At 30.6% G+C, this 13,711-nt stretch overlaps 4 protein-coding genes across 5 annotated transcripts; 1 reads left to right on the top strand and 3 right to left on the bottom strand.

Moving 5' to 3' along the window:
- Positions 1-114: 114 nt before the first annotated feature.
- On the bottom strand, positions 115-2,163 carry Pi31 (Proteasome inhibitor 31 kDa). The gene is made up of 5 exons (XM_070295426.1): positions 1,968-2,163; positions 1,521-1,670; positions 1,174-1,430; positions 451-597; positions 115-377 (listed from the first exon to the last, which is right to left on the bottom strand). The coding sequence occupies exons 1-5, from the start codon at positions 2,112-2,114 to the stop codon at positions 251-253; spliced, it is 828 nt and encodes a 275-aa protein (XP_070151527.1). The 5' UTR covers positions 2,115-2,163; the 3' UTR covers positions 115-250.
- Positions 2,164-4,303: 2,140 nt separating this feature from the next.
- Positions 4,304-6,115, bottom strand: Xrcc1 (DNA repair protein XRCC1). The gene is made up of 2 exons (XM_070295748.1): positions 4,623-6,115; positions 4,304-4,541 (listed from the first exon to the last, which is right to left on the bottom strand). Exons 1-2 carry the CDS (start codon positions 5,945-5,947, stop codon positions 4,415-4,417), a joined length of 1,452 nt encoding a protein of 483 aa, XP_070151849.1. The 5' UTR covers positions 5,948-6,115; the 3' UTR covers positions 4,304-4,414.
- Positions 6,116-6,280: 165 nt separating this feature from the next.
- Positions 6,281-7,241, top strand: LOC138933363 (uncharacterized). Its single transcript, XM_070295990.1, has 4 exons — positions 6,281-6,452; positions 6,535-6,598; positions 6,671-6,809; positions 6,944-7,241. The coding sequence occupies exons 1-4, from the start codon at positions 6,333-6,335 to the stop codon at positions 7,200-7,202; spliced, it is 582 nt and encodes a 193-aa protein (XP_070152091.1). The 5' UTR covers positions 6,281-6,332; the 3' UTR covers positions 7,203-7,241.
- Ceng1a (Centaurin gamma 1A) lies at positions 6,924-13,580 on the bottom strand. 2 transcript variants are annotated; one of them, XM_070295989.1, is made up of 14 exons: positions 13,135-13,580; positions 12,702-12,934; positions 12,460-12,601; positions 12,234-12,365; positions 11,968-12,122; positions 11,730-11,872; positions 11,423-11,618; positions 11,244-11,346; positions 10,932-11,159; positions 10,739-10,856; positions 10,414-10,626; positions 10,175-10,319; positions 9,979-10,098; positions 6,924-7,107 (listed from the first exon to the last, which is right to left on the bottom strand). In XM_070295989.1, exons 1-14 carry the CDS (start codon positions 13,298-13,300, stop codon positions 7,087-7,089), a joined length of 2,115 nt encoding a protein of 704 aa, XP_070152090.1. In that variant the 5' UTR covers positions 13,301-13,580; the 3' UTR covers positions 6,924-7,086. The 2 variants fall into 2 exon arrangements, with proteins under 2 accessions (XP_070152090.1, XP_070152088.1); XM_070295987.1 differs by lacking the exon at positions 6,924-7,107 and adding an exon at positions 8,202-8,477.
- Between the last annotated feature and the right edge of the window lie 131 nt (positions 13,581-13,711).

Here is a 13,711-nt window from a genome sequence, read left to right as displayed (position 1 = left end):
TTCTCTTATACTTTGATGATGTATTGTGTAAAAACAGAATTTCTAACTTTATTCTAGGGAAATGATGTCTTGAGCAATTTTGTTCCAAATAAAAATATTGTAAAGGAAATATTATTTTTTATTGTCAAAAAAGCATAATATTATTTAGAGACACTGAATTACAATTTAACTCTTGTCATTTTTTTCAATTCTTTTTAAGTTTAATATTTTCTTTAACAATACATACATAGATATATAATTAAATATAAAATCAATTAAACATATCGAATGGAGGAGGAAGGTGGTCGTCGTCGGGCCTACGGCGGGGCGGTCTTGACGGAAAATCCGTATCAGGTGGACCAAAGGGATCGAATCTTGCGCCAGGTGGTATTGCACCTCTGCAATATAATAAAGTGAATTGATGATTCTTATAATTGGAAAATATCTAGGTATATAATAAATGTGACATACGGTGGCAATCTTCCAGGTACTCCTAAACCACTCGGTAAACGTCCAGTTGAGGAACGACTGCCAAACGGGTCGAATATCATACCACCGCCTTGTCCAAACGGATTAAGATCTCTAACTCCTACTCTTGCAGGATCATATTCAGGTGCACTGCATATTTATAGATCAATAAATCACTTTAAATAGTACATCTAATAATAATCAATAAACATAAAAACTATTAAAATAGAATATTAAAAATAGAAAAAAAATAAGACTATAAATTTATTGTAGTAATCCACATTCATTATAAATTAATCAAAATATATTGATAAATCACACTAATACCAAATGTTTAATGTATGCAATTAATACATAAAAACATTTTATATATTACAAAAAAACATAATGAAATATTGTAGAGCAGAATTTGCATTCTACACTTGAAATTCAATGAATTTATGTTTAAACTATTTTCAGTTATGCTTAATATCAAATAAAATCTATGTTAAAGATGCTATATGATGGAAAAATATAAGATATATAAAACACATTATAAAAAAGGGATAACATGTACATAGAAATATATATATTATTATTGTATATTACTGAATATAATTATCTCATTGATTCTGTTGTAAAAATTGTACTGCAGATTTTCTTTGGCTTTGAAATTCAAGAATCTACATTGATATAAAAAAAAATTGTATAGACACGCATATATTAATCAAATTAATGTCAAATTACCGCAATGGCCGATCAAGTTCTGGTCCAATCATCCTCAGTGAATCAAAACCTCTATGTGTTCGACTTTCATTTGATGAGTTTGTTTGAGTTGCTACCTCTTTAGTATTTCCAGAATCTAATACACCTACAAAATCTTTTTGTATGTTATGTAAAATCGTGTGATATGATGGTATCATAGTTTCTAAAAGCCCAGAATATGAAGTTACAGTTTCTTCAATAGGGAACTGAATATTAGAGATAGAATCGTCATGGTGTCTCTGCGAAAATAAAATATTGAATAACATAAATTTTGTAAGCAATATTTTAATCATTAATTTTTTGTTTGGAATTTAACTATAATTAATTACCATCAAGTTTAATAACAGATCCATATCTGATTTGATTCCAAGGAGTACATATAATTTTTCATCCTTAATATAACGTAATGCATAATTAATTTGCGAGTTCCAACCTTCTGGAAGCAATTCACTTCCTCTCTGAGATGCATTAAAAGCTTTCTAAAAAATATAAATTTATCATTTTTAGAATAATTATCCCTCAAGTATTAATAGACACTATATTAAGAAAAATTTCGACGTATAAAATTGTATGTATATTTTAACTATAAATCTAAACAAATTATAAAAATATACCAATATATTGAAACTTTATTTTTTATAGATTAGAATTTTTAGCATCAAAATAAATACACACAAAATATGCTATTATGATGGAAAAATATAAGATATATAAAATTTCGACATTATTGCAAAACGTGACACGATATATTGCAGAATATTTAAATCAGGATTTACTTCATCTCCGGTGCCAATACACCGGAATCCACATTTCGTCAAATACCAGTGTATTAATAAGATTATTACATCTTGCTTTTTATTAATTTCTTTACAATGTATTTTGTATAAAGCCTCGAAACCGAACATATTAGTTACATCTGTCATCCTGATATTCGCTAATGGATTAGCTTGCAAATTTTTCACAAGCACACACCATTACTATTAATGACATAAGCTGCGATCGGAACGACGCTAGAAATGCTTCGCAGCGTTTGATTGACCAATCAGGGCAAAGAGAGTAAAGATTTCTTTATTCTAATTGGTTAATGCAATGCTTCGAAGCATCTCTAGTGTCTTCTCGACCGCAGCCATAATTATAGCTGCGTTCGAAAACATCATTCGTGTGAACAGAAGTATCATTCTATCTTTGTTATTTACTAAAAATTGAACAAAGATGGAACGAGATATTAGGTCTGTTCTTTACAACTGAACTGACTGCACCAGTTCAGAGCCCATCCTTCTCCTTCCAATGGGGACAGAAAAAGATAAACTCTGAACCAGTGCAGCCAGTTCAGCTGCAAAGAACAGACCCATTCGCTCGTGTGTACACGGGTAATATTTTCGAACGCAACATATCTATATTCAAGTTATAGTTTATTGCTTAAGTTATGCCGGATTATAAAATGGCCATTTTTTCTCGCTAAGAATGTTGCATATAATTCTGAAAAAATTAATTTTAATGTTTTATGCTAAATTTTTATATTATAAAATTATAAAGAATACATATAGTCTTCAATTTTTGTTATGGATATATTACACGCATGTTTACAAAATTTTAAAATGTTATTGTATGTGAAAAAAAAATAAAAAGTTTGTAAAATTTTTAATTTGAAATTTTTATTTATATTACCTCTCTCGCCTGTCATGTTCCCAATCTCAGAATTTAAATTTATATAGGTATCGGCGGGGGACCAAAGATTGGCTCTGCAGGGAGAGTTTTTTAGCGGGTGCGAGTCCCGCATATCCTACCGGGGTAGCCGGTGGGAATGCATAATGCATTTTTTCTTCGCAAAAAAAAAAACTTAATATTTTTATGAATTTTGAAATTTTTGCGCTTCTTGAAATTTTAATTTGAGCTACCTCTTTGCTGATCATGTTCTCCTGATATTATCGCGGATTTCAAAGCTTTAAATTTTTGCGCTTTGTAAATTTTTTGTTTGTGCCACCTCCTTGCTGGTTACGTTCTCCTAATACGCCACTTCTTTGCTGATCATGTTCTCCTAATACTTTTGCGGATTTCGAAACTTTAAATTTTCGCATTTTCCAAAATTTTATTATTGCGCCACCTCCTTGCTGGTTATGTTCTCCTAATACGCCACTTCTTTGCTGATCATGTTCTCCTAGTACTTTTGAGGATTTCGAAACTTTAAATTTTCGCATTTTCCAAAATTTTAGTTTGTGCCACCTCCTTTGCTGGTTATGTTCTCCTAATACGTCACTTCTTTGCTGATCATGTTTTCCTAATACTTTTGCAGATCTCGAAACTTCAATTTTTCACGGTTTTTAGATTTCTAGTTTGTGCTACCTCTTTGCTGATTATATTTTCTTGATACTTTTGATTCCAAATAATGCAGTTTCAGAAATTCCCCCAAAAAATCAGCAAAAATGTATTAAAAAGTATATAATTAGAAAAGAGTGGCACAACAAGATGTGGAAATAGATGGGTATATTCAATCAGAAGACATATGCGTTTTGTATTATTAATGCAATTTATTCAATATTTTTCAAAATTACAAAATGTCTTTTACAAAGTATTATCGATTTTCTTATAAATATACTTTTTCGCTATTAACTACATTTTGTATATATACATACACACATGCAGTCATTTTTGATTATTATTATACAATAATTTTATTACATACAGGCATTTTATTACATAATATCGGTTATTGAACGCAATTGCTTTCGATGTTATATATTACATGTTGTATACACACGCACGCACATAGTCATTTTTATTATTATGTAATAATATGCATTGGTATTTTATTAAGTATATACATATGTCGGGTATCGGATGCAATGCGATTTTTCCATATCAAATCAATTTTACGACATTGCCAATTTCTGCATCATCGATAATTTCTCTATCGTAATAATTATGCTGTGATAATGTATTATAAATATATCTCATTAAAAGATAAGCATTCTATAATTGAATAGTTTGTGAAAGAAATCGAGTTATGTATTTTGAAAATGTAGTGAGAATTTTTATTATCTATACACATATGCCTTATGCATATATAGAAAAAGGAAAAGAGAAAATAATGAAAAATATAGCTACATAAAAATACAGACATATATACATATATACAATACAAAAAATATATTTATTAATAATTATCAAGATATAATCATGTCAGAGAAAAGTCAAGGATTACTAAATGTATTAAATTTAAATATTAATAATCAGATTCAGCATCAGTATCCATATCATATACAGATTCTGGTTGATTACCATCGATTTCTTCTTCACTCTCAGATTGCGATTTGTCTTTTTGATCTAAAGCATATCGCCTCCAAGGAAATCTATAAAGCACAAAACACTTCAAAATTTTTTTTGTACTTTTATAAATATCATCATTAAAAACGAGTATGACGATACCATACCTTATTTTTTTATCAAAACATTCTTCCATAAAAATATGAGAGACAATTTTTGTATGATTTTTAAATTGCTGATATTTTGGTGTATTTTTAAAAGCGCAGATCAAATAAGTACATTTTTTATTAGTCGTATTTGGATCAGGAATGTATTTGGCACCCATACTAAGAGCTTTCCTTCTAATTTCGTCTCTTTGCGGATTAATATATCCACTGAGGGAAAATGTGGTATCGCTGAATAATTCTTTAAATCGTTTTTTACATTTTACAGAAACATCTGCTTTCAAAGCAGTACTTTCGATAGAGGGTGGTGGTAATCGTTGACAAGTTCTGCACAATTGATCTTGCGAATCTTTGCAACAGTTAGAGCACTTCTGTTTTTTCTTTTTATCATATTGTGTATTTAGTGATTCCTCTGATCTGTTTAAAGACCGTTTTTTACAAGGATCCTGAGCAATATCTTTTGTATCATTCTTGTTACCTTTATCAACCAAAGATACAATGTCTCCAAAAGGAGTTGTGACAACTGTTTCTTCATTTGATACATTTTCTGCATTTTTGCTGTGTTTAGACATTTTATTCTTATCTTTTGAATCTTGCAATTGAGTCTTATCATTTTTTCCAAAAACTTGATCAGCTTTCCCAGCTTCTAATTTTTCTAATAATGGTCTCTTCATAGGTCTAGACTCCTCTTGACATTTAGCAAAATTTTCCATTGAGTTCCTTTTTATTTGTTCGCGTAATTCGTCCTTATAATCTGTCTTTTTATTTTCCGTTTTATTAAGGATTCTCTCCTTCATCATCTCCAAAGGTGTCTTCATGACATGTGGTTGTTTCAATTTAAACTTACCAAATACATCTAAGCCTAAATCAACTGTAGGATCTGATCTTAAAATAATATATGACAGTCCAAACAAGACTTTTAAATTTGCCGATTGCATGCAAGTGACTTTGATTCGATCAAATTTAATTTTCAAAGTATCTGGATTTAATTCCCTTTTCGTAAATAATTGTACTTGATCTTTGAACTTATTATTTATTGCTTCATCATTTGTCATAAACTTGTGGTTCACTATAACTATCCAATTGTCAGGTTCAGCTGACGTAGATCCAGTGACAATTACCACGCAACTCTGAAAATTGCCAATATCAATTCCCGTGATATAAGAAGGTTCAACTAATTGAAATATCACTTGGGCCAACATTTCTCCCGGCTTGGCACACCGCCAAGTAGCCTTCCAATTTTCTGAATTATGTTGGAGAAGATTGGCAGCAGGATACGTCGGATGTTCCGAGGAGCAGCTTATTATCTTTTCAAACTTGACGATCATTTTTATAAATTCCTGTAATATCTATCTTCTCAATGTTTCAAATTAGTCTCTTAGTACTAATTTTGCTTACATTATACGGCTAATCGAAAAGTAATTAATAATTTATAACTCTTCTATTAAGATTTTGAGATACCGCCAAATTTACATCATATACGTACATATCTAACATAACCTGCGTCACGTTTTGAATTAGGTAATCTTTTTCTTATATTTATATTATCTATGGCTGTGGCCGAAAAGACGCTAGAGATGTTTCGAAACATTGCATTAACCAATCAGAATAGAGAAATCTTTACTCTTTTTGTCCTGATTGGTCAATCAAACGCTTCACGACTTCGTGACGGTGCCATCTTTGAGATTCTATATTTATATAATTCAAATTAAAATGGAACGTTTGACTGATATTTTGCAGCCGCATATTCGAGCTAGTATAATTAAATTATCGTACGTAGATGAATTGTTTGTAGATCTCAAGGATAATCCGTATATCATTCTTCACAGAAATGTGAGTGCAAGAATAAAATTTTAATTTTTTCTCTTTTACAATTTTGTATAAAATATAATTTATGCTTCTTTCTGTCATTCAGATTCCCGAAATTAAACTTTTGGACCATGACAATGAAGAAAGAAGTTGCGACGAATATTCGACGAGTAATAAAGATATATTTAAATTTAAAAATTAATTATACACTGTTGAAAATACATAGACTAAAATTTTTTTAGAACATGACTCACCGCTCAGTGGCTCACCTCTGAAATATTCATTTGATAATTATGAATTTGAGGATACTATTGTTGTAGCAAGACAAACTTGGCGAAAACAAGAGGAATCATATTTACCACTGAGCAGAAATGATGCATGGTGTGTGTATACAATAAATAGTCAATAAGAATTTTATATATATATATATATATATATATATATATATATATATATATATATAAATATTAAAATATTTTTAATATGATAGGTGGATACATAACTTTTTTTTCTAGTAATGCATTGAACGCATGTCTGGAATGCCTTGATAATAATACTTTGCCAATATTAGCTCTTTGTGATGGAAAAGATCCTAAACAAAGCAGACTTATTGGTGCTGTTATCCGTGAAGATTGGTTTACCACATTGGAAGCTGTTTCTACTGGCGTGACAACTCTGACTACAATAAGAAATGAACGCCAGAAAATTATACAGGAACATCTTAAGCGATCATTTGTACAAGAACATGACGTATGTAATACACAGATTTTGTAATTTCAATTAGAGATTTCAATAACTTCTAATATCCGTAGATTAAGATATCTATGTTTAATACGTTTGACTTGTTTGGGATAAGACAAGAAATGATTGATTGGGATAAGACTGCTAAAAGTGATTTTGAAGGAAGCATTAACATTGAAATACATTCAAATAGATTGATAATAAATCCGAGATCCGAAAAATCAAAAAATAATTTGGTATGTATAATATATACAAATAAATTACATAAAAATAAAATGTTTCTATTTTTATACAATTATTTTTGTAGATTACTCAAATAAATGCCGGATGGAAAAATAGCTCTCTAAAAGAAATACGATGCCAATTGCTTTTATTAATCCAATATTTATCAATAATAGATGAGTACAAAAAAGATATCGGAATGCAAAAACAAATACAATTTTTGACATCATATTCAAAGGTAGACAAACTTCTATACCTTCTACAAATATATTTTAATTTTATATAATTATCTTTCATATATTTTTTGTATTATGCACTTTAATATTGTAGGAATATAATGTTATAATGGAAGAATTAAATCTTTTGTTAAATGAAGATTTTAGTTTCAAAGGATTTGATAAAAGCAATGTTAAAAGAGTTGATCATATAAACAAGGGTAATATTGATATTGATGCAAAACTGTTAGAACGAGTACAAAATGTATTTTTGAGAGACAATGTAGATTTTACCGATCGTTTGTGGGAAATACTTATAAGTGAGTAAACTTTTTCTTCGAAAACAAAAATTGATTATATATATATATATTTATTAATTTTGTCTTTTTTTTTTCATTTCAACATATGCAAAAAGAGGCTTCAGAGTATTCACAAATGATAAGCTATATTGAAATAATTCTAGAGAAAGTTCTTAAACATAAATTTATACCACAGGTAATCAAAAATATATTCCCATCTGAGAATATAATTTGAGATATGATATGGTATAATATGTGATTTCATTTTCAAAATATATTCACATATTATATCACTTCATATGTCACATTATATTCTCATGTATTGTCTCAATAAAACAATAATTTTTTACATTTTTGTCAGATCAATGATACAAATTCAACAAGACTTATAAAACGTATTTCTGATCTACATCATCAAGATACAACATCCCATTTACTAGTAGGAAGCGTACCATTAGAACTTATTGTAGATATAGGATTTGAGAAGCTTAGACGAGACTATTTATATATCTTGAGAGGAGCGCGATTTGTTGATTTACAGGATGTACGACAGAAATTAATCGATATATCTTCTGGAATGTTCAATACAGAAAATTATAGGTAATATGCACACAGACAGGAATATTTATCTATAAATTAAAAAGATTATATTTTAATTAACATTAACTATACTTTTATTGCAGAAAAAAATTGGTTACGTTGGCACAAATTCATCTTTGTTTAGAATGCATGCTACTTATTGAAGGGCATCTGGAATGTTCAATTGAAAGTTTGCAAGATCTATTTGCTTATGCTTATAAAGAATTTGTTTCTGCACAGTCTCCTTTACAAAATTACACTGAGCTTTGTAACCGAATCTTTACTTTGATGATGCCTCTACCCAACAAATTAGTTAACGAGTTAAACAAGATGTATGTAAATTCAATATTATAGTCATTTAATATAAAAATGTTCAAAACTTTTTTTTTGCAGATGAAACAATATATAATTGTAGGAAATGGTATATAAAACTCATATATATATTAATCTTATTTCAGGAATCCTTCTGTATGCAAAACCTCTATTTCATCTCAGTCTGCTGCATTGATGCTAACGACTACTACCTATTATAGCAAAACGCCTATTTTTCCAATGGATATGTATCCTATTAAAGGTAAAGCGAATAGTTTCAAGTATCAATTAAACTCTCTGAAAATTTATGCTGTGCAATATATGATTGAATTCCTGTTGATGTAGTTTACTTATCTATTCTGTTTGTTTTTCTATCTTTTCAGATAATGCAAATACACAGGAGGAAATAGTTTATGGTATAAGCGCAACATCATCATCGACGAAATATAAAAAACTATGAAACACAATACTCCTGCATTAATATTGGAGAAACAAAATAAAATTTCAGAGCTGGTACAATTTTGAAAGAATTGAACATAATGTGAAAGAAGATAATTAAAACATTTAATTAATAATTAATAAAATAAAACTTATATAAAAGCATTTGTCAAATACAATTACATGTATTAGATATATAAATATAACTACAGTTATGAGTGTTTGTACTCTCAGTCATTGACAATATACACTCGAGCATGCAATTAGTCATTCTCCGTGATTGACACAAATCTTATTTCAATATCATATTGCAAACTTTTTTCTTTCTTTTTTTTAAGGATTATTTTTAATGTACAAAAGTATATATGATATTTAAAATTTTCGTCCAATAAGAGATAAATTTCGTAATCGATATTAAAAATGAATTCGTTATACGTACAATATAAACTTTTTACAGAATGCATAAATAACATTACGTATTGATCATTATTATATTCTAATCTTGTTCAATATACTTTGATGGCTTTCTCAAACCAATGTCATTTTAAAGCGATAAAACTTCTCTTCCTTACTAGCCACTAAATAAAGCATGGCTTTATATATAAGTAAGTACACAAGTATTAACAACGTATATGTCATTATGGAAAATGCAGGCAGGGTGATTAAGGCGTATTTTTTTTTCGGACTTTAATACTGAGATGCATCTGTGTCATCTATTCCAGAGACACTGGCTTGTTCTAATACCTCAAGGAGCTTCTGCATTTCCATAGAGTCAGACGAATTATCGAGCGTTCTTTCCAAAGCTCGCACATACGACATGCATGTTCGTCCTTCGTGATCTAGATTCTGTGGATTCGCTTTATGCTGCAAAATTTGCAATGACATAATTTTAGAGCATGGATTCTATATTTCCGTTTCAATTAAAGCTAGAAAAACGTACCCATATTAAAAGTTGCGCCATTGCTAAATTTCCGGTTGCGCATGCCAGATGTAACGGTGTTCTCAGATCTTCTGTGCTAACCGAAATATTGATATCCTCGTAACTACATCGGGCTAAGCATAATGTGAATGCTCGCATATCTCCTCTGTATTCAGAAATAGACAGATTGCACGAATATACACAAAATTAATTGACATTTCAGATTTCACACATTCTATTAAATAAATTAAACGCCTTACCGACAAACGGAATCGATGAGTAGTTTTCCTAAAGAAATGTTCGGATTAATCGGTGGCAAAAAGAGTTTATCCTCGTATTTCCATCTAATCCATTGTTCTTTCTCTTCCCTAGACGAATCTGAGACCGGCTTTTGCTTCCCGTTTAAACAATATTCCCAGATACTGTTAGCTATATCGTTGCCGAGGGCTAGCATGACGCTCAGATGACCTGCGCTAAAATCATTGTTAAAGATGTATTTTTAAGCAAAGGACATTATTAACACGAGACGAACCTAAGTGGACGCGTATTATGTAATACGTATACAAAGTTTTGCATTATACTTACGACCAGTCGTCCAAATCTAACGATCGAACTTTCGATATGTGCGAACCTAAGTTTCTGTGAATACCAGAACACTCGATGCACATGAGCACACCCAAATTAAGACTGGCCCAATCGGGATCTAAAATAAATAAAGACGTGTGATTCACGCGATATAATTGATTCGATAATTAATAAGAGAAAAATCTTCACTTACTTGGTGCACCGCAGTCGACGCATGCATCATTTCCCGAAACTTTGTTTTTTATACAATGCATTTTAAAAGCGTCGGTTTCATTCTTCTTATCACCGTCGCTATTTTGTAAACTTGATAGTATTTGTTGCTCTATTGCAGCAATCCAGTTATCTCTATCTTCAGCATTATTTGCTTCAAAGTGCCAAGTTTTGTTCTCCAAAGAGATAATAGAAAATTCGAAACTGTCTTCTGAAAAAAGCCATATTTTACGATAGATAAAAATATATTAAAAACATTAAATATACATGTAAAAAACATAAAAAGATATAATACCTTGAGCATTGTAAGATTTGGAACCTTTTGGCGTTTTACCAGGCACCTTCACAGTAACATATTGCAATAGTATTTCTTTGCCATTAGTATCATTCATGTAATCCTGAAAATGCCTTCTTTTTGTAAACAGATCATATAAATATGCATAAAATAATTTTTATGTAATAATGAATAATTACATGTAAGCTTGAATGATACGTCAAACGACCATCCTCTAACAATGTAACATATTTCTTCTTCCATTCCTTCAACGATTTGCTACTTCGTTTAAACAAATAACCTTGTTTAACTGGTATTTCTCTACCAACTCCCATTTCGCCCATATATTTCTCCTTTTTAGATGGTGTAAATATATTCGATTTTCTTCTAAATTTCCTGGAAAATAAAAAGATATATTAGTTGTTAGACATATCAATACAAACATTTGGGAAAAAAGTAAAATAAAAAAAAATAAATAAATAAAAAGAAAGAATGTATTATTTAAACCTAATAGTAGTTGGCGTTAAAATCGACGATCGTAGTTCTCCATGTTGATTTTGTACATCATGAAAATTATCATTTAGCAATCCCGAATCATTAGGCACAGAATTATTATGAATCGATCGGCAATCTTCGTCTTTTTCCGTAATCTATCGAAAGATAAAATGTACTTTAATAATCTTGTTTAATTTTCAATGATTTGCTTATAGATGCAATAGCAGCAGAAAAAATTATTTGCATTTACTTTCAATGAATTTGTGGTCTCCATCTCTTTGTTTTGAAGTTGCACATTTTTAGTAGTAACAGGGACTGGAAACTTAATGTCATTCTCTGTACTGTGTTGGCATACATCACATGGAAAATGTTTCATCGATATATTCCGTATGATTTTTTGACACACTAAAAATTTATATGTTATTAAAGCACAATGTGTTGCCAAAATGCAATATTTCATAATTGGTAAATATATCTGTTTATTTTTTTTTTCGTGTAAATAATATATATTCTTACCATCTTGAAATACTCTTTCAACATTTAAGCCATAAATAGCGCATGTTTCATAATAAGGGCATCTTAAATCACAAGCCAATTTTCGTGGTCTAACATCTTTTATGACACGAGGATTACTGTCATTAATCGAATCTAGAAAATTAAGAGTTCAGCAAAATAATATTTGTAATAAATAAAAAAAATTCTGTAAGGAAATGTACACTTTGTATACGCACAATGTACGCACCTTGTACACCTACAAGTATTTTTGGTACCTCCGACATATTCCGGAAAGAACACATTCTATTATAAAAACTGCAAACTATAGAAAAGCTCTCTTCATTTTCTAAACTGAATACAAGTAATAAAGCATCTATCCAAGATGAAAACTAAAAACAAAATTTAATTATTAATATTAAATCTATTAATGTAGCAACTAGCTCAATTATATTATTTTAATATGCAAAATAAAATGATGTTATTGCATACTTGAGCCTCTGGCACACCACCTTCATCTCTGATTAAAAGTAGATAACTCTGATCATTAATAAAAATTTCCTTTTTAAAGCGACCACCTTCTGGCGATTCCTCGTGCATAAAAGAGCCAGTAAGGTACCTGTGAACGAGAGCAGATTTTCCCGAGTCTGAGGAACCAATGATTCCCAAGTGCAATTCTGGGACATCCCTCGCTAGTGTCCATTCATGACTGTTGACGAAGGAATCTGAAGGAACATAAATTTACATTATAGATTAACATATACGGTAACAATCTTAATATAATATTAATATTTAATTGCATTAATATTATTACTATACTATATTATTATTTTTTGTAATATATACGCCAATTATTGTTGCACAGAACGAATATTTGCGCCACTGAGGAGCAGAATATAAAATCATCGAGTATGTATATATATACCTTCTATAGCCACGACATGCTCGCGAATTTGCTTCGCGATGTGCGCGTCGGGCACGAGCTCTATTAGGTCGTAAATGGCATATATCGACGGATGAACGCTCTCGAAACGTTGTATTTCCTGCCTGATAGCGAGAGAATGATCGTGTCCACTCTGACCAGTTGTCATTTTCCCAACGTCCGATTTTCCTCGACCTTCGACGGTCTATCACATTAACAGCATAGCTTCGAGGTGCATCGCGCGGGCATCACCGAGGATGAAAGGGTTCGCGTAAAATTCCGACGAGCTTGTCGCCGATCTCGCCTAACATATGTCAAATTCGAGTATTTATAAACATTACCGTAGCTCTCGAGATTGGCGAGGTTGGTTATGTGCACACACTCGCAATCGAAAGCGAACGCGCAGTTCTCATGGAGATTGTCGCTGTACGTCTGAACAACATGGCCGATTTCATTCATATTCGCCATTTGCAATCGCCTGAGTATCGCGCGCTCCAAAAAAGCAGAGTAGCGTCTCACTGACCAATCAAAACGAAGAGATTTTTCGTTCCGATTGGTCAATCGAACGCTGGAGGTGAAT

The sequence above is a fragment of the Polyergus mexicanus genome, unplaced genomic scaffold (genome assembly GCF_030449975.1).
Source record: "Polyergus mexicanus isolate NDT 795.1 unplaced genomic scaffold, iyPolMexi1.0 SCAF_5, whole genome shotgun sequence".
Taxonomy (NCBI): domain Eukaryota; kingdom Metazoa; phylum Arthropoda; class Insecta; order Hymenoptera; family Formicidae; genus Polyergus; species Polyergus mexicanus.
This window is presented reverse-complemented; position numbering and strand designations above follow the sequence as displayed.